The 24,600-nt window shown below is 38.5% G+C and overlaps 4 protein-coding genes across 7 annotated transcripts in view; 2 read left to right on the top strand and 2 right to left on the bottom strand.

Annotated features, from left to right (window-relative positions):
* The window catches only part of LOC111443169 (putative DUF21 domain-containing protein At3g13070, chloroplastic), a 10,276-nt gene extending 6,144 nt beyond the window's left edge, over positions 1–4,132 (top strand). The window contains exons 11-15 of one of the 4 annotated variants that reach the window (XR_002710446.1): positions 778–843; positions 1,066–1,182; positions 2,099–2,266; positions 2,896–3,681; positions 3,824–4,130. Coding sequence is in view for 2 of the 4 variants with exons in the window: in XM_023080858.1 (XP_022936626.1) it covers positions 778–843; positions 1,066–1,182; positions 2,099–2,266; positions 2,896–3,120 (576 nt within the window). In the remaining 2 variants the exon portion in view is untranslated. Of the gene's footprint in view, positions 1–777; positions 844–1,065; positions 1,183–2,098; positions 2,267–2,895 lie in introns of all 4 variants that reach the window. The other 3 variants (XR_002710445.1, XM_023080859.1, XM_023080858.1) reach the window with 3 other exon arrangements.
* Positions 4,133–9,687: 5,555 nt separating this feature from the next.
* On the bottom strand, positions 9,688–12,204 carry LOC111443172. The gene is made up of 2 exons (XM_023080861.1): positions 10,544–12,204; positions 9,688–10,088 (listed from the first exon to the last, which is right to left on the bottom strand). Exon 1 carries the CDS (start codon positions 11,966–11,968, stop codon positions 10,556–10,558), a length of 1,413 nt encoding a protein of 470 aa, XP_022936629.1. The 5' UTR covers positions 11,969–12,204; the 3' UTR covers positions 9,688–10,088; positions 10,544–10,555.
* A 1,635-nt stretch (positions 12,205–13,839) lies between these two features.
* On the bottom strand, positions 13,840–17,846 carry LOC111443171 (transcription termination factor MTERF9, chloroplastic). The gene is made up of 5 exons (XM_023080860.1): positions 17,457–17,846; positions 16,528–16,612; positions 16,309–16,451; positions 15,539–16,231; positions 13,840–14,696 (listed from the first exon to the last, which is right to left on the bottom strand). Exons 1-5 carry the CDS (start codon positions 17,802–17,804, stop codon positions 14,379–14,381), a joined length of 1,587 nt encoding a protein of 528 aa, XP_022936628.1. The 5' UTR covers positions 17,805–17,846; the 3' UTR covers positions 13,840–14,378.
* A 1,984-nt stretch (positions 17,847–19,830) lies between these two features.
* On the top strand, positions 19,831–24,072 carry LOC111443168. The gene is made up of 6 exons (XM_023080857.1): positions 19,831–20,953; positions 21,050–21,129; positions 21,219–21,341; positions 22,204–23,019; positions 23,160–23,373; positions 23,451–24,072. The coding sequence occupies exons 1-6, from the start codon at positions 20,659–20,661 to the stop codon at positions 23,954–23,956; spliced, it is 2,034 nt and encodes a 677-aa protein (XP_022936625.1). The 5' UTR covers positions 19,831–20,658; the 3' UTR covers positions 23,957–24,072.
* The last annotated feature ends 528 nt before the right edge of the window (positions 24,073–24,600 follow it).

The raw sequence follows: 24,600 nt of genomic DNA, 5'->3' as shown, positions 1-24,600 counted from the left end.
TTTTTTTTTTTTTTTTTTTTTTTTTTTTTTTTTTTTTTTTTTTTTTTTTGCGTCGAAGGGAGTGCACAACAGGGGCGAGCCTCACTTTTTTTGTTCGGACGTGGATGTCTCCCCTCATCTGGCTTTCTGCACTATCTCTTCCAACCAGCCAACCCGCGCAGTTGAACACAAGCCCTTCCGCATTCATTCAGTTGCCTAAGATGAAACCATTTCAAATTCATTAACTTCAAGTTCTGAACGCCGAGACCGATATGGAAAGTAGTTTAGTCTCATTCATCTCGAGTCTTTCCTTTTTTTGTACATTGCTGTCTCGCTCTCTTGCATCATTGAGAAAAACATTATGTAGAAGCTTGTCTAGAAGTAACTAGTTGCTTCCCGAATGCCTCTCGACTTAAGTATGGTCTAGTCTTTCCAATACCTCCTTTCTTGCCGCCAACGGAGAGTAAGCAAGCAACCTTGCTTGCATTCTAAGGGGGAGCATTTATATTCTTTCCTTCCTTCCAATGGAAGCTCAGTTTTTCTTTATCAAAAAGAATATATAGGTAAGTAATGTGGTTTTCTAGAATATCTTTTGTTATATAGTGGATGAGGAGAAGAGAGGGAAGGGGAGGGTGTGATTGAATACTTATGAAATAAATTACATGACCTTATAAACTTTTTCCCCGTTTATCTGTTGTATGAACCGCGGTATACTTTCAGTGCATTTGCCTGTTTGTTTAATTGATTTGTACTGTTTTTTACTGAAGATTTCATTTTTTACTTTTCTGATGGAATCAGATAGTAACTCTGGAAGATGTGGTTGAGGAGATCGTCGGCGAAATCTTTGACGAAAATGATTCAAAGGTAAATGTCACTGTCATTTTTTTTTTAATACATACCATCACTTCGTGTTCTTGAATGTGCTTTCTGATTCTGAGTATTGATATCTTGGCTATAGAAAACATCCACGTTCATGTTGTTCTTAAAAGGTTCAAGCACTGCCATATTATAGGTCATGCAGGCATGCTACTTTATGTTTTGTTTGAATGATTTTTCTTTTGTTTTTCACTTTGAAAAAAACTAAAGGAGGAGATCCAGAAGAAAACTGGGTATATTGTGATGCGAGCAGATGGAGTATATGATGTGGATGCCAATACTGCAATCGACCAGCTCTCTGAAGATCTGAATATCAAAATGCCAGAGGTGGTGTACTTTTATTTTATGTTTTAGTTCTTTAAAATTCTCTAGGATACTTAATTTTTCAATTGAAATGTTGATGGTGTGTGAGATCTTGTATCGGTTGGAGAGGGAAACGAAGCATTCCTTATAAGAGTGTGGAAACCTCTCCCTAGTAGATGCATTTTAAAACCGTGAGGCTGACGGCGATACATAACGGGACAAAGCGGACAATAACGGCTAGCGGTGGTTTTGGGCTGTTGTAAATGGTATTAGAGCTAGACACTGGGCGGTGTGCCAGCGAGAACGCTGGGTGGATTATGAGATCCCACATCGGTTGGAGAGGAGAACGAAGCATTCTTTATAAGGGTGTGGAAACCTCTCCTTAGCTGACACGTTTTAAAAACCTCGAGGGGAAGCCCAAAAGGAAAAGCCCAAAGAAGACAATATCTACTAGCGGTGAGTTTGGGTTGGTTACATAAGACGAACTCACATGTGTGGAAGGAGGACGGCATAACGATTGAAAGAAAGGAGAAGCCATGCTGAAATCAAACTCGGGGAAAATAAACTTACAGCAAAAGCAAATAGAGAAGACAGAACAACATAAAAATAACAGAAGTTAACAGTCAAAGAATATAATTTGGTGGCACCTAAGAATCTTTATAAACTCCTTGAAAAGTCTCCTGTTTGTCTCAAGTTAATAGTACCACTGGATGCCTTTGACTGTGTTATACTCTAACCCCTTCGATTACTTGTCTTTACTTATGCTCGGTTGATTGAAATTTGTCTCTTAACCAAAGGGAAAAACAAGAATATTCACATAACCATGCTCAGATTCTTTACATCCTAAATATATACATGCATATAGGAACAAATCTACATACGTTTGTTTACTTTGACTGCTTGTTACTAATTTCTTATATATTACTTCTTGTCACTTTAGGGTCATCAATATGAGACGGTGTCGGGTTTTGTTTGTGAGGCTTTTGGATACATACCAAGGACGGGTGAAAGCGTTAAAGTGGTCCTTGAAAAGGAAGATGATGAAGAAGAAGAGTCCATTTCTGAAAACAAGAAACGAAAGGAGAGACGCTTAATCTTCAATATTGAGGTATAATTTCATTTGGTATAAACTGTTGGGTGAGTACCAAAAAGCATTGAAAAATCATTCAACCTATCACTTCAATACATACAATCTCTTATCATCTGCCACTAGTTCGTAATTGTTCTGCAATTGATACTGTTTACCTCATTTCCTTTTAGTCAATGATAGATTATGAACCGTGCAGAATAATACATCATAGAAGCACGACACGATACTCTGTTAATTAAGTTTTCACAGGATGTCTTATAGGGCTATTTCATATCCATTTTTCTTGAACTGGGTAACTGCCCCCTATGTGTGGGATATGATTCCTTAACTTTCTGATTTGGATTTTAGCATTAAGCTGTTTATAGGTTGTTTCGCATTGATTAGCGGAAACTAGAATGAAGCGTACCCTTTGTTCGGTATATATTCTGGCTGTTCATTATATTTCTCCAGTTTTCGACGAACAAAAAATGGGGAAAAAACCTGCATCACAATATGATTTATGTGTCAGTTCTTTTTTCTGTCATCCTTGAAAGATACTTTGTATCTCCACCACAATATTCACATCATTTTCAGCAATTGTACGATATGTCTCGTTTAGTTTCCTTAGTTTCGGAGTATTGTGGTTGATATGTGGGATCTTCGTGCAGGTATTAGCAGGGAATGCTAGAAAGGTTAGTGTTGTTCGGTTTAAACGGGTGAACGGTGATAGTGGTGAAGTGACTCATCTTGTTCGAAAAGTCATCAAGAAGAAATGGAGCAGTAATGGGGAGTCTGGTAATGTAGCAAATGATAATTTATTGTTATCAGAGAGACTTGACGACAGCCTCTCTAGAGATCATCCAAATGATGATCATAGTAGTGATAGAAATTAGTGAGCATAACTCATTTTTGTTCCCCTCCATTCTTAACACCATATAGAAGGTGAAGTATTAAATAAAAAAACGCAGGACAAGCACGAACGAACAATAAACTAACGCTATATTTCACAGATGAAGAGAGGTATCAATATTTGAATCATCAACACAGTTTGTTCTGTGCATGACTGTTTCTCTCGACCCCATGTCTGATAAGTTATCTGTGACTTGAAGATGAGATTTTCTGGTTTCCATGATTGGGTGAAGGTATGAAGAGCCTTGTAGTGATGAGGTAGGTGGAAGAACTAGTTCAGAATGGAAAAATAACCCAGTTTGCTCGGAACACACTGCTGAATTGGCCTGTATCGACTCAGACGACAGCCTTCGAAACTCTTTCTGCTGTCTCAACTCTTTAGCTTTCTGCAATCGTCTAAATCTCTCCTGCAGCAAGGCAATGGAGGAGTTCATTGCCCTGGCATTACAGTTTTCATTACTCATTCTCAAAGAAAAAGGAGGAAAAAAAAAAACCAATCTCCTACACTTCGTGCTTCCTTCGTGCTTCGCCGAAGAGCCTGTCAGGTATCTCTTTGACCAATATTTGAGTATCTATATCTCTATTTATAGGACATGGGTAGGTGATTTCTTGAACGTTAATAGATGCATTAGTTAAGTTTAAGCTTTCGATTAGATTTTGAATCACGAAAATAAAGGGAAGAAGCAGGTGCCAAGATGGAAAGGCCAAGTAGAACTGGCCAGGAGCATAGCTGAGTTTTGGTTGTTGGATGTGAAGAAGGCAGAGACTTCCAAAGAGAGAGATGGATTGAGAGGCAGGAATGTAGCTTTTGTAGGCGTTTGTTGAGTTCAATTATTGGATTATGATTTCTAGTCTGTTTGTCTGAGGGGCTGCGCTGTGCCTTTTCAATGGGATTTTGCTTTGAATGTACCTTTCTCTTTTTTTTCTCTTTTCTTTTGAATTAGAACTCAACATGTGCAATACACAATGGTGGTAAATGTATCATTTTGGGATTCTTTTGGTGTTCTCTCTCTTTTATGTATAGTTAACATTGTGAACAAAAAAATGATCCGACTTCAACAAAATCTTCGATATTTCATTGATCTATATGACAAATGAATATGTGTCTATTTGAATTGAGATCATATATTAAGAATTTTGTTCAATCTGTTTAATGCTTTATATACAAAGTTCAGAGGCTAAAATAGAAACTAAACGAGAGAAATTTGGTTCGAAAAGAGCAAAAGAGAAATTATTGCTATTGAAAATTGGTTCTTCGGACAAGTAACTAAATAGAATATTTCTCAATATCCTAATAAAGATTTTTCTTTGAAACAAAAGAACCCTACCATCACGGATGGATATGTACTACTCAAGATAACCTTAATTTTACGACGACGTAAAGAAGCTTAGTATACTACTACAGCTAATGTAAAGAAGCACTCGAAAGGCACCTGAAAATGGAAGGGAAGTGTTACGGTGGAAATGGAAGGAAAGTGTTATTTATGGAACTCAACCGGATTGAAAGATAAGATCTTTAGACCTAAATAATTCAAGACTACAAAAAAGATAAAGAATCAATTCAAGGGAAAGTTTTTAAAACAGATTACCTTAATGATCAAGATCAAGAGTAAGAAAACTCGTTTATAAACTTATGATTCAAATGACTCCATAATAGATTTGATCAACTCCACTTGAATGACTCTAACATACAAGTTCTAAAACACACGAATTTACAAAGTGTAAAACTTAGCTCTCAATAAAACTAAAATAGAAACTCTATTCTTTTCGATTCAAAAATATATCATTTCTATTCTTTATTTCATGTTGACGTCTTCTATAAAGTGTTAGATCTGGGTCTTATCTACACTTTGTTTTTCTTTTAAGATCTCCCAAATCGATTTTCTTCCTGGTAAACTGATTGGATTTTGAAACTCCGTTCCAATGGATTGATTCTTTATCGTTTTTTGGGATTCTTAGATAATTTAGATCTAATATACTTGTTCTTCAACAAGGTTGTTAGATCAAATCTCAAGAGTTTCATATCAGAACGTAAACCGAAACCGAGGAGAGAAGGAATGGAAGGAATTGCAAAAGAAAAAGGCAAAAATGGTTTTGTCGTAGAATAATTGGATTGAAAAGAGAACTCAATGATACCTTGTTGGATTGTAGGGTTTGGAAGGTTGTTTATAACACCACGAGTCCATTGACCAATGAGTGAACCAAATGGCCCTCCCTATGAGATATTCTTACAGCTAACTTCCAAACCTCCAAAATCCACCACTACCCATTGCACCACATTTTGAAGCATTCATCCTCTTCCACAGTATCTCTATTCTCTAACTATTTTTTTCTTCCATGTCCTCTTCTGAGTTCACACCCCGATGCCGGGATTCTAACTCGAACCCTTCAACTTCTTCCCCCATTTTATTACCCCAAAAAAGGCTTAAAGTTCGATATCATCACTCAATTATTTACTATTTCAAAGCTGAAAATACAATGGTCTAATAATAATAGTTCAGTGTAGATGAATCTACGAGTCCCTTTTGGCGGATAGTTTAGGAAGTGGTATCATACGACCCACTATTGGTCCAATGTAAATCTTAGACTACAAAAACTATCACTTTTAACCATTTTAAAAGTCATACGAAACTCATCCTTCAGATAGACATACTTGTTATGATCGAATAAAGGGTTATCACACTAGAAGTCCATTCAAATTCATCCTTAATCCTAGGACATGTGCCAGATAAGATACTCATTATAATTGTTGTAAGGCCAAACAGATATTCAATAAAATTGGTCAAGATGTGTGCCTATCATCTCATATAATTATGAAGAATGAGGACAGAATATGAGTAAGAAAGAAGCTTAGCTGATGAAACAGTGCAGATTCGGGCATTGCACGCAGCGTGTGTACGACTCCTCCTAGGATGCCATTGGAGGCTGTGGCAGCTACTTCAATGGCATATTCACACATCCTCGGCTGCTCTGCTACCACACTGCTGTGGGGGACGGACAACCAAGTGGTGTGTTACAGTAAGTACGCCTACGGATGGAGTCAGAAGCCTGCAAACACAAACCAAATTCCAAACAGAAACCCTTTCTATAAAATGGCACTAATAGTTATGCTACCAAGGTTGCTTTTCTTTTCCTTTCTTTTCTATGGATATTGTTTTTTTTTCTTTCCCTTACTTTAGAGATGAAGATCTAACAAAACAAACTGAAAAGTCACTCATATATGCGAGTAAAGGAAGAAAGGACTTATGTTATCTAACCAAATAAAATGGAAAACAATGCATTTATCCCTCTCCCATGCAGAATGTTTCAAAATTCTTAAACCTTAACCTTCAAGGATACTACGCTCGCAAACTGAACACAATTACAGAGATTTCACAGGTTCAACTTTTAATAAGTTGTTCTTTGCACGATTCAAACACGTATCTTATAACAATAATTAGACGTTCTCGACTTCAAACTTCATAAACTATGGCCTATTGACAAACAACCAAAAAGTTTCAGATACAAGATCATTATGGTGTTTCTTTAAGTAAAAGTCACAGTGGTATATTATCAAGGAAGATGTGACTAAAGCTATCCAAATCAGTAAGGATTTTATCTTTTGTTCTTAGGCTTGCAAGCATGCACAATAACTGTGTCCTAATTTAGCAGGTTACAGGACCTTAGAAACATCCATTGCAGCCAAGGACCTTAGAAAATGCATCACAATTGTCAAGGACAGAGAAATGAGTATAGTTTCAGAAGTTTTGCTTAAAGAACATACCAATCAGAAGCAAGCAATTGCGCAAGGTCTCAAAAATCATTAAGCCTAAGCAAACCATAAAAGAACTTTCTATTTCTTTCCATCTAAATTTCCTAAAAAAGATCCTTGATGGTATTTCTGTAAAAAAATTCAGCCTCAACAATGAAGAAAAGACCACACAACACATCAGAGATGGTACATTTGCATTTTGCGGTATGCACCAAACTACAAATGCATCCCAGAAGCTTCTAGTTCTAGCAGCTGATACAACAAGAAGAGCTAAACAAACAAAACAAAAGGAAATGCCCTCTGATCCTCGATCCCATTTTTGCAGAGCAGGAGATATTCTTCTTTTTTTAAAAAAAGTAGCGGGAACTCTTTGGAACCTTGTCCATAGTTTAACCCTCCATGGAGCTACAGTCAAGTAAAAAAACTACATTCTTTTTCAAGTTTTTTATTTCCAAATGAACGAAGCAGGTCCAATAAAGAAGTTTCTTGCGTCCTCTATAGGACTCCTCTATAAACCCAAATTTGAAGGGATTTTACTATCCAACAACTCCAATTAAACCCAGCAGCCCCATTTTAGAAATGCATTTGAATAATACCTGGGACATATCCTTTCATTTAAGGAAGGTTTAAGAGACCCACTTGCCATGCTAGCAAGAGGCTAAGAGGCTATCAGCCAAAAAAGAGAAACTGTGACAAGACCTCAAAAGTTTTCATATGTAAATTCAGTTGAAAACTAACGCGTCAGTATAAATCGTATAATTTCAATATCAATCAAAACCTATGCTATTGGTGGGGGGAGGGAGGGACCTTTCACCTTTTTTAATCTTATGCATGTGTCACGAGGTGCAGCTAGATTTTGAATTTCCTGCTGAATTATTACTCAACTTGGAGATAACAGTAGGATATGTAGATCTCAACTGAATCCTTTCACTTCAATACGCATTAAATGATCAATAGTTCTAACAACTTAAACCGTCACATTATAATAGTCTAAAATATTCTTTTTACTAATCTCCATGTATATCTATAATCTACCAATCACATGTTCGAAAAAAATTATACTTGTGCTAGAGAAAAGTTCACATTGATTCAATCCATTCTTGTTAACCTCCCAAATTACTGTTCACGGTTTCTTAGGCTGTTGTAACTTGCTAGTGTACCTAAAGAAATCGATTTTTTTTTCCTTTTCTGAGATATTTCCTATGTGAAGGGCGAACCTTGATGCCATCTTCTTAATTAATACATCGTTTTCCTTCTTAAGAAACAGGAGCTTTGGGCATTGACAATATGCCAGTCACAAATACTTCTCTCATCAAATAGCATGATTTCCTATGGCATGAAGTTGTGACTAGTAAGTATTAAGTTCAGGAAGGAAGGTTTTGGGTGGCAAACATATGAAAAGAAGTAGCTTAAGGATGCATATTTTGGAGCTTTCAGTCAATCTGATAGAGATTTAAAAGTTATGCGTAGACTGGCAGCAATAACTCCTCAATTTGACAGTGCTGAAACCAACATTACAGGCTTAGGGACTCCAAATTACTTTCTAAATAGTGGAATGGACACACCTCCTGCAGGTGCTGGAAATTTGTTCTTTTGAAAGTTCGGAGGATCGTATAGTTTGTAAAATAGATCATTCCGGTATTCTAACTTGCAAGTCTCTTCTTAGCAAGCTTACTGCAGATCATCCTGTTACCAAAGGGCATTATCCAAGGCTCTACTGAAAGATAAATACACTAAAAGGTTGAAAGTAATCCTCTGGATTGCTCTTCTTGAAGGATTGAGTATAAATCACTGGTTACAAGCAAGAAACTCTAATAACGCTCTCTAGCCGAACTGCTATAGCCTCTGTAAAACAGATGGAAAATGCCAGCCGTTTCATCCTTCCTCGACACACCTCGAGAAGCATATGGTGGAGGCATTTTAGCAAGTCAAGAACTAGCAGGACTATGGTTTCCAGTATAGAACAGCTTGAAGTTCTTCAATTTCACACCATAAAAGCAATTGAGCGAGGTTTGGCTAGGAAATATAGATTGGTCTTTCAAAATGAAAACAAGAAGCCCTCGACACATTCCTTTGTAACTTCTCCCAGCTATTTCCTCTCCTAAAAAAACTCTAGTTGGGGTGTCTTCTTTAAGCTCCATAGGTTTTCATTCACCGCCATTTTTAAAATTTTATACAATGAAGCTTACTTCTTAAAGGAATGTAGAACTTCAAAATTGATTTACCTATTTATGGAAAACAAAATGTAGCAAAGGGGACTTGGGGATATACAGAGCAAACAATAAGTAAGAACTTCAAAACCAACCTTACAAACAGAAATCTTAATTATCAAATAAACTACAATCAAAATAGAACAGAGGAATATAACGTTAGAAAATAGCAAACAAAGTCCAAATGAACGCACTGAATGTATAGCTCCACAATCTGCTCGAGCTCATATTATATGTTCAAAAGAATCTTCCTATTTCTGCAGTCGAGTACACCATAAAATAAACAATAGAAAAGAAAATTTCCTCTATCCTCCAATCACCCACAAAAATCCAAATTAGGAGAGAGGTTGAACCTGACAATTTGCAAGGATCTAACCCATATTGTGCTGGAAAAAGAGTTGTGCCACAATAGATAATTTTAGTCCTTTGTTCCTACACAAGTGGTCCAGTGGGGAAACAAACAAACAAAAGATAAACCTCGAAAGAGTGATCATAGTTTTAATTTGCTCATGGGCCACAAGTCAAAAAGAACATCTTTTTGGGAACCTCCAATTTCTAAATCATCAAAATGAGATGAAAGCAATTAATCAAGGAAGAGAAAAAGAAGCTGCACATATAAACATCAAAAGAGTACAATACCTAAAGCCTCTTTTCCTCACTCCAATGACTTAGGATCACAGCATGAATGACTTATGAAAGAGACGCCAGGTCCCAACTCTCTCAATTATGAAAGTTTTCCGCAGAGAGAGAGAGACATTACAATTCTAGTAGAAAATAATGTAACTAACAGAAAATCGCACCACCAAAAGGGATCAAGTTCAATAATTACACTAGCTGCATTCTAACGAGTTGTTATAGGAATATCCAAAAGAAGATAAAACATATTTCCAAAATTAGAATGGATAAGCTAATTTGAGCATAACTCTGTGGATAAGGCACCAATTATCATCGCAATAGTTGATGGATCATTCCCTCACCAGCCACCATTGAACTACAAAAAAAAAAATTAGAATAAAAAAATTAAAACGATTCAAATAAGTAGGAGCATGCTTAAGTTTATAATCTTCAAATAACATTTTTTTTTATTATAAAATATTGAATAACCCAGAAGAAAACTTTTAGATTCAGATGTCCTACATCAACGTTTGTTACGACTTACAAGATGTTACATCATTTCAACAATGTAATCAATTCCTTAAACTCGAAGACATACTTTATCTCTTTCATGTCGTATTTGAAATGAAAATATCTGAAAGATAAACAAATTAGCATGAAAACATTGAAATATGTAACTTCTAAATGTGTTTCTAACATGTTTATGACCTTCTAATACTTTCGAGAAAATAAAGCGCAATGCATCCATCCAATTTGTATTCATATCTTGTGTTTGTGTTTGTGTTTGAGAGCGCTTATTAGATTACAAGTGACCTATGAAAAAAATAGTACCACTGAAAGAAGTTATAGAAGATCTGGATCTCCTGTAAGCTGGTTGATTCCCATTTGACGCAGAGACCTCACGCCATGCCTTTCAGTAGCACGAATATGGGTCATTCTTTCCAGCAAATTCTGGAAAGCAGGATTGCTGATTGCTTCAGATACTCTATTGCAGTATAAGGCGTCTTCAGAAAAATTTATAAGGGCCTCAGCAGCATTATCCTTCACTTCATCTAACTCATCTTGCAATAGCCCTATTAATCCATGGATTGCCCCTGCATCAGCAAGTGCAATCCTGTCTGCCTCACTATAACTTAATTGAGCTACAGCTCCAGAGACTTTTTCCCTCACTTCACCATTCCCATCGTGTAATAGATCCACCAAAACTGGAATAGCACCCGAACTTTGCACAATCGGTATGGAGTACTTATAGCTCGAAAGATCCCACAAGACGTCTGCAGCTGCAGCCTTTCCTTCATCATCACCTTCTTTAAGAATTCTCACTAAATGATCGAAAATTAGAACTGCATTCGCTTCAGCAACAGCTAAGAGACAGAAGACGTCCTCCGCAATCTCCTTAGCAATAGGGTTAGGCCACTGAAGAAGATCAGCAAATAAAGGGATAGCCCCAGCTTGTGCAACAGGTCTAATATAAGCTACGTGAGCTGAAACTATTCCAAGGGAATTCCCAGCTACTAGTTTTGTCACATAATCTCCTTCACAAAATAGTTCAATAAGTACTGGAATCACTCCCAACTCAACAAGCATATGTCTTCCACGCCTTGTAATTGCAATTAACCCAATTGCTTGACAAGCTCTTTCTCTAGAAGCCATGCAGCCATATCTAGCAGCTTGCACAAGAAAAGGGAGGCCTCTTAAGCTAATAAGGGCTTTTCTAACCTCTCTAACTAGAGCCAATGCACTCAAAATCTCCAGTAAATATCTCCTAGTGCCATCAACTACAGAATCAAACATACCAATAACTACTTCCAAACCCCCATTTCTTGCTACAATCACACGACTAGGTTTATCACAAGTAACAATACTCCAAATACATTTAACTAGAATCTTACGAAAACCACCACTAGTGTCTGGCAATGATCTCAATATAGACTCTAAAGCGCCGGAATGAGCTACCGCCGTCGCTAACGTACCATCACCTTGACGAGATATACGTTTTAGACAATATGCAGCAGCTCCTCTCATAGACTGGCTTGAATTACTGATGGGGTTAACTTCAAGATGCTTCGCAATAATGGGTATGGTGCTGTTCAAAATATTATGCGGGGCATCATTGGAGAGACTGGCCAATTTGATTGTGGCTTTCACTTTAACAGCCTCGGATTCTGTAGCCATAACGTTTTCATACTGCTTCAGCGCTGCTTCCCAATCTAGATTCGGCTTTTCAGATGCTCGATGAATCTGTGAGTGTCCCATGTTAGATAATCAAAACCGACGAAATTTAAGGCTCCAACTAGATTAAGAAACGAGAATTGCGACTGAGCGGATTGAAAATTTTCGGAATCAATGAAATACTCCGGTAGAAATTGAAGAAAAAGCAGTCGGAAAGCATGGAGGCGAGAAGAAATTTTCCGGGACCGACTGATCGGTATTTTGCCGGGAAATGAGTGGGGCTCGGGTAGTTGAAGCCCAATTTCGAGATTTGGATTCAAAATTCGTTAAAATAATAAAAATAAAATAAAATCTTTTAAATTAGTTCAATTATAATTTTAAAAAGTTTTATTTTCAATTTTTTTAAAAAAGAAATTTGCTCTTAAATTCATAAACATAAAATTTTATTTTATGAGATTTTAATTATTAACGTAACATGTACCTGCACGGTGGATAAATAAATTTTTTTAAATAATAAAAAAAAACAATTCGACAACTCAACTCAACCCGAAAATAAAAGGTTGGGTTAGGCTGTAAACTCTATTCGGGTTACAAAAAAAAAAACAATCCAACAACTCAACTCAACCCGAAAATAGAAGGTTGGGTTAGGCTGTAAACTCTATTCGGGTTACAAAAAAAACAATCCAACAACTCAACTCAACCCGAAAATAAAAGGTTGGGTTAGGCTGTAAACTCTATTCGGGTTACAAAAAAAAAAACAATCCAACAACTCAACTCAACCCGAAAATAGAAGGTTGGGTTAGACTGTAAACTCTATTCCGGTTACAAAAAAAAACAATCCAACAACTCAACTCAACCCGAAAATAGAAGGTTGGGTTAGGCTGTAAACTCTATTCGGGTTGCAAAAAAAAACAATCCAACAACTCAACTCAACCCGAAAATAGAAGGTTGGGTTAGGCTGTAAACTCTATTCGGGTTGCAAAAAAAAAACAATCCGACAACTCAACTCAACCCGAAAATAGAAGGTTGGGTTAGGCTGTGAACTCTATTCGAGTTGCTGGGACCACCAAGTTGGTCGAAAAGATTTTTTCAATTCAGTCCAACTCAACTCGATGATTGTGGGTCCGAGAGGAGCTTCTGGATTGTTCATGATTCACATTAGAATGAAGAGACTTTGAGGACGTTTCTTAGAAGGAAAAAACGTGAACTTCTATCTCTATAGCAATCATGGGCCTGATGGATCCAATGCATGATCTGTACGGGTCTTTATTATAAACAAAAATTCTTCAAACTCTTTCTTCTTCTTGCTATTCCCACGAAGCCGAGCTACAGTGAGGTTGCGTTAACTAAAAGCAATAAAATCGAAATGTCCAAGTCACAATTCAACAAAAATTTCTAGAAAAAAAATTTAAAAATTAATAAATAAATGTTTTACCTTTTCCTAACTAACCTTGTATTGCTTATAAGAAATGTCGATTTACTCCTTATGTCGATGTCGTACACGTTAGAAGCTTTAGGTCACTGTCTCCTCAAATTCAACCTAGCTCAATGCTACATAGCTCATCCTCAACGGGAAAACTAAACTAATGAACATGAATTCCATCCATAGAAGTCAATTTGAGTGGTTCCCTCCCGTACGAAAAGTAGCATCCGCAGATGAAAGAGTGAACAACTCCCTTTCAATTACATCGTGTTAGCTGATAACTCTCAGATATCCGCTCATGGATGGTAGTTGGCTGATTTGAGAATCCACACCAATAAGAAATAGCTTAACACATGGACATGTCGATAGAATTATCGACGGAAATGCTCGATTAAGATATATAAAATCTCTCAAAATCCGCAACAAAAAGACAAAAAGTCCTACAACTTTCAGGGCATTCAGAGACCAAATCTTCAGATAATGGTCTTAGTAGGCATAACGAAAAGACAGTGAGAATGCTCATATGGAATAATGAGAAGTAATCAAACAAAGAGGACACACACACACATCAATTACTTATAGGCCAAAATTTGTGTCAATTACAATAACTTAAAGACCAAAATTTGTGTCGATCACAACTTTCAGGACATATAAAGACCAAAATCACATGGAATTTGTATACACATTGTAGAATGCCCCTCTCCCCCCATCATTGAAAAGATTTACAAGGAGTTTCTGTTATAAGTTTGAAACGAGAACTTACAGTGTTGTGTATGCGTGTGCCAAGCTCACCAGCCCCTTTTGAATGAGCTTAATTGGAGTAGACATGGCAGGTAAAAACTCCACCTCTAATCATACCAAAGAATTGCAGCCATTGGAGTAGTTCATAAGCTGATTACGGCAGCATGTACGTTCGTAAACGACCTGCGCTGCAACCAGAACATTCACGAAGTCGGTGACATGACCTGTCGAAAGGGAACTGCATAGATATAAAGGATTAGAGAACTTGTGTCATCCATGTCAGTTTAGATGGAAGAACTCCGAGGCGAAAATCAGATGTTTCACTTCAGGTTATCGTCTCCTTTCGTATTTCTGCGCAAATTCTTTCAATAGCAATCTCTTCCGAAATTCTAGATACTTATCTAGGCTGGTTTCGGCCCACTGCTGACAAAAACATTCATCGGTTGGAACGAAGGAACTTAAAGGGAATGGCCCTTTGGGTGCTTTCTTGAGAGAAACTAGGAACCGGTGTCGAGGTCGAATTCTTTGATCCAAGGACAAGCTTAGATACATGGGATATTTGGTCAATGATTTCACTTCGTTGCGGAGTTCATTGATCAGATACATGTATTTGGGCTTCAAATTATCCTCCAAAGATAGAGAAAAAACCTGCAGTATCAACAGATCCGGTGAAGGAACCTAAGACAAGATTTACGAAGAAACTACTAAAAAACCATTTGAATTAAGTTAGCAACCGAGATGAGGCAACAAATACATTTAAAGTATAATGTAACTTTTAATACCACTTCTTACAGCCAGAAAAAGAAAGAGTTGGGTATGGAAGGCTTTTGTTGAAGATGGTTGGGAAGGAGTCCCACGTTGGCTAATTAAGAGAATGATCATAGGTTTATAAGTAAGGAATATATCTCCATTGGTATCAGACTGTTTGAGAAAACCAAAAGCAAAACCATGAGAGCTTATACTCAAAGTGGACAATGTCATACCATTGTGGAGGGCCGTGGTTCCTAACATGGTATTAGAGTCATGCCCTTAACTTAGTCATGTCAATAGAATCCTCGAACAAAGAAGTTATGAGTCTTGAAGGTGTAGTAAAAAAGTGACTCAAGTGTCGAACAAAGGGTGTACTTTATTCGAGGGCTCCAGAGAAAGGAGTCGAGCCTCAGTTAAGGGGAGACTGTTCGAGGGCTCTATAGGCCTCAGGGGAAGCTTTAAAGTGTACTTTGTTCGAGGGGAGGATTGTTGAGGATTGTTGGAAAGGAGTCCACATTGGTTAATTAAGAGGATGATCGTGGGTTCATAAGTAAGGAATACATCTCCATTGGTATGAGACTTTTTGGAGAAATCAAAAGCAATGCCACAAGAATTTATGCTCAAAGTGGAGAATGTCATACCATTGGGGAGGGTCGTGGTTCCTAACGGCTTTAACACAAAAAGGGGTTTTTTTTTTCTTCTCAAAAGATGTTGACAACAATAATACAAATGCAAAATACCTGTGTAAGGCTAGTTATGACTTTCAAGATCTCCGAATTTCGCATTCCAATACTTCTAAGGAAATTGATCCGGGGCAGCAATCCATCATCGATGCTGTAGTGGAGGAGTTGAGGATGTTTAGTTACCATCTTCACTACATTATCACGAGGGGCTCCAATTTCCTTTGAAAGAAACATATATCTGGTGTTCCATGATACATCAATCCGTTGAACCAGGATCTGAGGACTCAGCTGCACAACTTTACCCAAATCCTTTTCCTTAATGCCGACTTCCTCGACCAAGTATCGGACGGTGGGTTTTAACGAATTCTCAACACTATAAGAAAATAGAGATGGAGCAGCAGCAATGATCTGCCCCACTCTGGAATTTGGGATTCCCAAACTAAGTAAGAAAGCAACATGAGATTTCAAATTATTCTCTACTGTGTACTCCAGAATTTGGGGCTGCCTCATGAGTATTCTTCGAACATCCCTCTGTTTCACACCGACACTCAACAAGTATTCTAGTCTTTCTTGAGCAGAATTAACATTTATTTGAAGAGAAGGCATACGTCTCTCATACATTTGAAGGAAATGTGATTCTTTGAGCCCAAATGTTGTAAGATAATCGAGTAGAGGATACCATTTCTTGTCCAATTCTATTTCTTCTGCCAGACGAGGAAATCTATTTTCCATAGCTTCCTTGGTCATCAACTGAATCAATGGAAACAAACGCAGATTTAATATTTATTTTAGCAATCTAAAAAGTTTAATAAAGTTTCAAACTCCACCTTTCCTTGCTTGTCGACGTTGGTAGAACCAGCTTCCTCCTCAATCGTGTCGTCTTGGTTTTCAGTATCATTTGTGATATCTTGTAAATCAAAGCGGTTGGATGATCTAATACCCCTACTTTCTCTGGGATGTCTCAAGTTATCTGCACAAGAAGAGTATGCTGAGCAAATCGTGCGCGCCGCCTTACGAGAAGGAGAAAGTAAATAGCAAAAGATAACCTCTCTGTGAGTTGCTATTTCTGGTTCTGTTTTGCAACTTGGCTCTCTTTCTTTTGGTATCATATTCAACATCCGAGACATTACCCTAGAAAATGAAAATCTCAGTGGACAGATAGTAAATAGTGAGATTCTCAATGATCAACTGCACACAAGCAAAGAACTATGAACAAAAAAAGCCACCAAATCCACTTTAAAAGAGTGCAACTGAAACAACCCAAGCCCACCGCTAGCAGATATTGTCCTCTTTAGGCTTTCCCTTCTGAGCTTTCCCTCAAGGTTTTAAAACGCATCTAGAGAGGAGAACGACTTGGCTATTACAAACGGTATCAAAGTCAGTCATCGGATGGTGCAAGACACTGGTCGTAGTAGGACTAAACTCTCTCGTAGACACGTTTTAAGACCGTGAGGCTGACAAAGATATGTAACGGGCCAAAACTGACAATATCTACTAGTGGTGGGTTTGGGGTACTAGCGGTGGGTTTGGGGTATTATAGCAACAGACATGGAAGCAATTACATGAAAAATAAAGCTACAATTTCCTCTAACTTACCAAGTGCACTCTTTGCATTACTCAATTAAAACCAGATATAAAACTTCATGGAGCTCATTTGGTTGTTCATGGCCAGAACTATGTAATTTCTACCCAGCATAAGCACAGTTTCAAATACTTCTTTTAATTCTTTTTGTATCCTCCTCATTTCTACTCCTCACTCATCAATGAACAGTCAAGTTTCCCATCACAAGAAAAATCAATCCAACCTCGTCGGAAATTGGAACAAATAATGAAAATTAAACAAAATCACAACTCCACGCCATTTCTACGGAAAACAAACCCGCATTCAATCAATCAGCAGACACACTAAGATAAGAACAACCACGAAAACAATCTAACTTCAAGAAATTAGAGAGAACAGAAAACAAGAACTCACATTATACAACCAAGTATCATCATCATCATCATCATCATCATCATCCTCATCACTGCTAAGGTCATCCACATCCTCTCCATCATCATCGCTGTCAAACGGCGATAAATTCTGACCGAACCTCGACCTCCGTTTGGGCTTGAGAATCCTAGCATTGGAGTGAGTCGACCGGACCAAAAACCGATGCACGCTCCTCCTCCTCCTCCTCCGACTAGCAATCCCAACTCCATGAAACTTACAGGCTGAGGTCGAAGAACTGTACAAGAATTGAGTGGACGGATAGAAATCGGAAGAAGAGGGAAAATCAGAGTGAATTGTGGGAGAGAAAGAGAAGAGGAAGAGAGAAGCCATTTTTGAACAGATAACAAAAAAGGATAAGAGAGAGAGAGAGAGAGAGAGAGAGAGAGAGAGAGAGAGAGAGAGAATATACCGAAAAACCCTAAACAGAGAGACAAGAATATCTCTGGTTGGAATTTTTTTTTTTTTTTTATGGAAAAGAAAAACGACGTCGTTTGGAGGCTGACGTGTCACGGTTGGGAAAAATGCGGTTGGCGCGAAACGAAACTGAAAAACGCCGACGTGGCAAAATAGAAACGGCATTTTTGAGGATTTGGAGTTAGTGGTACGAAATTATTGATAATGACACCTGCGGGTTACAAAACTAAAAGCTCCATGTAAACTATGTATTAAATTTGTACATTCTTAATTTACACCGACCCTACCCCGAAATTTCACATTGGTTGGTTTGGTTACATGAGCCTAACCTGAAATTTCACGTTGGTTGGTTAGGTTACCTGAGCCTAACCAAAATTTCACGTTGATTGGCTTGGTTACCTGAGCCTAACCCGAAATTTCACGTTGGATGGTTTGCTTACCCTAGCCATTTGAATAAAATCCACAACCCAATCTACCCGAGTTGAGTTGGTTGCTTTTTATTATTATTATTTTTTAAAAAAGATGTTAGGAATCCATAATATATAGTATATTACTGACTAAAATCTTATAAAATTTAAATATCAAACATTTACAAGTCACAACACATTACTAATATCAATTATAAACGTTAAATATTTTTAATCTGTTTTTCAAAAAGTTAACCCAGCCAAAAAAATTCTAACTCAACCCAACCTTTATAGTTTGGGTAGGGTAGTCCGAGTTAGTCAAATTATTAGATCATATGAAAATGGAAAACCTAGTTGAATTGTTGAACTGTTTGCTACCAATAAAGTCGATATCAAATTTTGATTGGGATTAAAAGATTAAAATACTGACATGTCGTAAATTGAAGGGTCATGACATCAACAACCGTGAAAGGATTAAAATATTGTCTTATTAATATGAAAAATTTAAGCGACATATCAAATTAAAAGTTTAGGGACATACTTGTAATAAATCTCATACGTGAGGGGTAGTTTGGGAATTTTTATTTATTTCGTTATTTAACTTTTAAAAGCTTTAACAAGTCTTTGAATTTTTAATTTTGTAGTGTACTCGGACATTCGCATGCATCTCGAAATTCAAATCTAAAATCTAAGCTCAAAGGGCAAAACTCGAGTGGTTCATAACGAGCCAAAACTCACATAATCATGAACGAAGCAAACTAAATCATTCATTTTTATGGTTTATGTGTAAAAATCTCAAAAGGAGAAAAATCAGAAAGACTCCAAGCTCTATAAGAGACAATGTGAGATTCCACATTCGTGGGAGAGGAGAACAAAACATTTTTTATAAAGGTGTGAAAACTTCTCTATAGTAAACATGTTCTAGAAACCTTTAGGGAAGCCCGAAAGGGAAAGCCCAAAAAGGACAATATTTACTAGCGGTGGGCTTGAGTCGTTACAAATAGTATTAGAGCCCGACATCGAGCGGTGTGTCAGTGAGGACACTAGGTCTCTAAGGGGTAGATTATGAGATCTCATATCGGTTGGAAAGGGGAACAAAGCATTCTTGAGGCAATGTGTCAGCGAGGACGCTTGCACCCAATGGGGTGGATTGTGAGATCTCACATTGGTTGAAGAGGGAAACTCGAAAAGGAAAGCCCTATCGGTTGGAAATGGGAACAAAGGCAGTGTGTCATCGAGGACGGATTGTGAGATCCCACATCGATTAAAGAGGGAAACTCGAAAAGGAAAGTCCTATCGGTTGGAAAGGGGAACAAAGCACTCTTGGGATAGTGTGTCAGCGAGAACGCTGGGCCACGAAAGGATGAATTGTGAGATCCCACATCGATTAGAAAGAAAAACTCGAAAACGAAAGACTAAAAAAGATAATATCCGCTTGGTGTGAGGTTGGTCCAACACAAGACAATATCACGTACAAAATGAACAGAGATTTCTGTAGAAGCAACTATGGCGGCCCATTTGATCCAAAGGACCATCTTCCTCGGTTGTTGGACCCAACTCTTGGGCACTCTTAGGCTTTTCTCAGTATCCATACTTTTCTGCGGCCACTCCCCTCGTCTCCGCCCGCCCTCCTCCTACTCTTCACCTCCCTCTCATCAACTCCTCTGAAGCTCTCATCCTTCCCATGTCCATGGCGTTTCTGAGCTCTCTTTCTTTCCATTGAAAAGTTGGGGCAACTTTTAATTCTTCCCATTTCGTTAATCTTCCGTTTTCGGCCTCGAAATTGGAGATTTCTCCCTGGCTTCTTCAGCTCCCTGCGTAAGTTTTCTCTGGATTTCTCTCTCTGCGTAATTAGTCGAAAGGATTTGCCACTGTTTGTTGTTTTCTAGTTGCAATCAGTTCCTTTTGCGTTTGTGGGCTCTGCTCAATTCGTGGTGAACGTTCTTCTTTGTTCCTGCGATTGTTGTTCAATAATTGAGGGAATTTGTGCGGATTTTAGGGTTTATGATCTTCTAAAAGCTTGTTGGAATTGGATGTTTGAAGATTGTTCTAATTTAGGGTTTTGTTTTGGCTGTGGGTTTAGCTTCTGATCTTGCTATGATACATCTAAGTTCTAGGATTCTTTAGGTTACTCTCTCTTGGATCATATGCCCTGTTTTTCCTGAGATCTACCCGTTTGGGCTGAGAAATTGCGGGTAATCTTGATGGACTGGTGGGCAACATTCAAGAACAGGTTGATATCATACAGTAGTTATTGGGATGAACGATTCTGCATCCATTGGCCGATTTCATGGACTCGTGCCGATGTCGTTAGCATTTGATTTGAATTTAAGTTCTTGTTGTTGATTGTTTTATTGGCCAAAATGATGGGACATGGGAACTACTTTGTGGAATGGAAGGAGCAATTTGTTTCGCAAGAACGAGGAAACCGTGTCGTTCATTATTTTTTGAAGGATTCGGGTGGAGAGTCGATTCTTGCAGTTGTGGGGACTGAGAGGAGTGTTAGACACATGTTTTATGTTGTTGCTGATGAGTTTTTGCAAGCTCATGGGAAGGAAAGTTCTGTTCATACCGGTTTCAAATGGAGATCGAGGAGAGAGGTCGTGGATTGGCTTACTTCTATGCTATCTAAGCAGCATTCGCCTCGGGATCATTCTGGTTTGTAGGATTTTGTCCGCTTTAAAGCCATTTTAGGCTTCGAAGTTTCTCTTTAAATGTTATTATTGGCATCTTGACAAAGTTTTTTTTATGCAGAGCCTTGTAAATTTGATGCAATACAAGCCCTGGGATCGCTTCAATTTTCACATAGTGGAGTAGTTGTTCCACAATCCAAGGTACCAGATGATAAGCTAACTTCCTTTTCTTCCATTGTTTATATTCAAACATTTTTGGGCATTCATCCCTCAGTTTGATCTCGACGTAGGTTCGCCCATCGAGGAATTCCAAGGGACTTGCATCAGATATTGTATGGTCGGGTGCTGCATGGACTTGCGGTAAACGACTCAAGCATTACCCATCGTTTTGCAGGAATGGGACTTCAATCATGGTGAGACCTACTCTCTAAAGGATATAGTGTCGACATGGTCGATTAATGTGATTTAAATCTCCGTATCCTCATATATTATCCCATTTATGTGAGCAACGGTATATCAATATTGAATGATTTCTTTCTCTGTGCATTTCTTTCCATGATACCTGTAAATTGTGGGTGAATGGACTGTTAGTGTGAGATCCCACATTGGTTAGAGAGGGGAACGAAGCATTCCTTATAAGGGTGTGGAAACCTCTCCCTAGTAGACGCGTTTTAAAACTGTGAGGCTGACAACGATATGTAGCGGGCCAAAACGGACAATATCTACTAGGGGTTGGCTTGGGTTATTACAAATGGTATCAGAGCCAGTCCTGGGTGGTGTGCCAGCGAGGAGGGTGGATTGTGAGATCCCACACTAGTTGGAGGGGGGAACGAAGCATTCCTTATAAGGGTGTGGAAACTTCTCTCTCGCAAGTGCGTCTTAAAACTGTGAGGCCGACGGCGATACGTAACGGGCCAAAGCGGACAATATCTACTAGCGATGGGCTTGGGCTGTTACAAATGGTATTAGAGCTAGTCACCGAGTGGTGTGCCAGTGAGGATGCTGATCCCTCAAAGGGGGTGGATTGTGAGATTCCACATTAGTTGGAGAGGGAACGAAGCATTCCTGTATTAGGGTGTGGAAACCTTTCCCTAGCAGACGCGTTTTAAAATCGCGAGGCTGATGACGATACGTAATAGGCCAAAGTGGACAATATCTACTAGCGGTGGGTTTGGGGTGTGTTGGTATTTGGATTATTTGAGACCGTGCATGCTGCTATTACCATCATTATCCAATCACTAAATTCTTCCCTTCCCCCTCATCAATGCTATTCAGGTACAATCTTTTGTTTATGTCATGGCTAAGGTAGACAACCACTACCTTGCTTATCTGGAAGACATGTACGAAGATAAGAGGGGTCAGAAAAAGGTGAAAGTGAGGTGGTTTCATCGTAGTCAAGAGGTGAAAGGTGTGATCACGTTGCGAAACTCTCACCCGAGAGAAGTTTTCATCACACCGTATGTGCAGGCCATCAGTGTCGAGTGTGTCGATGGTTCTGCAACAGTCTTGAATCGTGAACATTACGAAAAATGTGTGAATGCCTTTCCTCATGATGCACTTTCCAAAGTTCATCTTTGCTATAGACAGTTCAAAAGTAACCGATTAAAATCCTTCGACCTGAGTAAATTGCGTGGCTATTTCGATCAGCCAGTCTTCTCTTGTCTGAGTCTCAGTGTATTATCAAAATCCGAGCCCGTCTTCGATAGCTTGACTGAGGAGGACGATGAAGATTTGGACCCAGAAAATAGTGTTAGACCGCAAGTTAAAAGGATGAGAAATGCTAAAGGATGTCGAAATTTTGAGTTCGCAAATTCAAAAGTTCGAAAGTCGGGTAGTCATCAACATATGTTGACCTATAAATCTTGCCAGAACCATAATTACAGCTTTCTAGGCACGAGGTTTCTTTCACATAGACATGTTTTGGACGATAACAACCCAGCGTACGAGGTTAACGAGAAGATCGAATTGCTGTGTCAAGATAGTGGCATTCGAGGCTGCTGGTTCAGGTGTACGGTTTTGTATGCATCATCGAAACAGATTCGAGTACAATATGATGATCTGCAAGATGAAGATGGCTATGGCAACCTTGAGGTGAGTTTCAATGCAACACTCTTAGCTACTGCCACGAGTTCATTCGTTCTCGATTTTACACTTTTAAACGTGATTCTCGTGCATCTGCTGTATTTCACTTATAAAAGCAAGCGACAACTCACAAGTTTTTCTGCTTATAGGAATGGGTCCCTGCTTGTAAAGTTGCTCTACCCGACAAACTCGGCATGAGGCACCCGGGTCGCCTAATCACAAGACCAGTCCCACAAGAGAAAACAGAGCTCACTCTTGATATCGGTGTCGCAGTTGACGCATGGTGGAGCGATGGCTGGTGGGAAGGAGTCGTTACTGGCCTAGATGTTTCAGGCAACGACAACGTGCTCGTCTACTTTCCAGGTACTCTTATCGAAAACGTCAAAGTCATTCTTCCCGTCCATCGATCGTTACCTAAAAACCTCCATTACTGTCAACAGGTGAAAGCTTATTCTTAAACATTCATCGAACCAATCTTCGAATATCTAGAGACTGGTTAGGAGGCCACTGGATTAACATCGACACCAAACCTTCTATACTTTCAACTATATCTGACAATAAACATTCCAAGTCTGCTATTCATGTAGCCATGTCGTGCGTCGACATTAACACCGACACTAATCCTAGCCACGTAAAGGAGGAGGAAGAGACACTCGAGGAAACTGCGTTAGCTAGTCTCGAAAAGCTTCGTGAAGCAAACGACGAGCAGAAGCAAGTATCGTCGGACGAAGACAACCGGAGTGAGGACGATGATGATGTAGCTGACACGAAAAACAGTACCCGTGATTTGAACAGCTGTGATAGTGAGGAGGAAAACGATGAACGTAGCAATGGCGTTAAATCGGAAATGGATTCCATGGAAACGTCTGAACCGAACCGAGAGGAAGAAGAAGGAGAGGACATGGATATGGAAGGTGTAGATGCTTGTGCTCTGCTTTGTAAATAGTTGATGACTTAATATGTACAGAATTGAGTGCAGATTTAGTTGAGAGTATTACTATCTTAGTGATGTAACAAGATACTATTGAAAGATGATTATAAAGTTGTATTTTCGTTGTATTTCACGTTTAGTCCCTAAACTTTGAGATTTTGCAGTTTAGTCCTTGAACGTTTAGAAATACCTAATAGATTTTTGTCCTTCAAAACTACACGTTAAATGACTTTGTACCTGGAGCACTGATTTTCAGAAACTCTATGTACTTTCTCTGGTGTCGTTGATGTTGTGGATTTTATGCAACCAATCGTATAAATACCTCTTTAACATAACATAGGTTACGAAAAGGATCTCGAAGACCCATTAAAGCACGAGTTTTAAGCAACCAATCGATTTGTATAAGTATCCTTTTCGCATAACATAGGTCTCATTGAAAGGATCTCGGAGACCCACCGAAGCACGAAAGTCAGAATTTATTTTGAAAATGGATTCCTACTTGAAGAGTGGATAACTGCACGGATAAGCTCACACTAACCATCAATTTTGAGTTCAATTTGGGATTTTCCTTGAAAGATGTCGGGAATGAATTGGAATGTTAAACTCTCTAACTCTCTACCGTAATACACTTTCTGAATTACTCGTTTAGGTTCTATGTT

This window comes from Cucurbita moschata, unplaced genomic scaffold (genome assembly GCF_002738365.1).
Source record: "Cucurbita moschata cultivar Rifu unplaced genomic scaffold, Cmos_1.0 Cmo_Scf00005, whole genome shotgun sequence".
NCBI classification, from domain to species: domain Eukaryota; kingdom Viridiplantae; phylum Streptophyta; class Magnoliopsida; order Cucurbitales; family Cucurbitaceae; genus Cucurbita; species Cucurbita moschata.
This window is presented reverse-complemented; position numbering and strand designations above follow the sequence as displayed.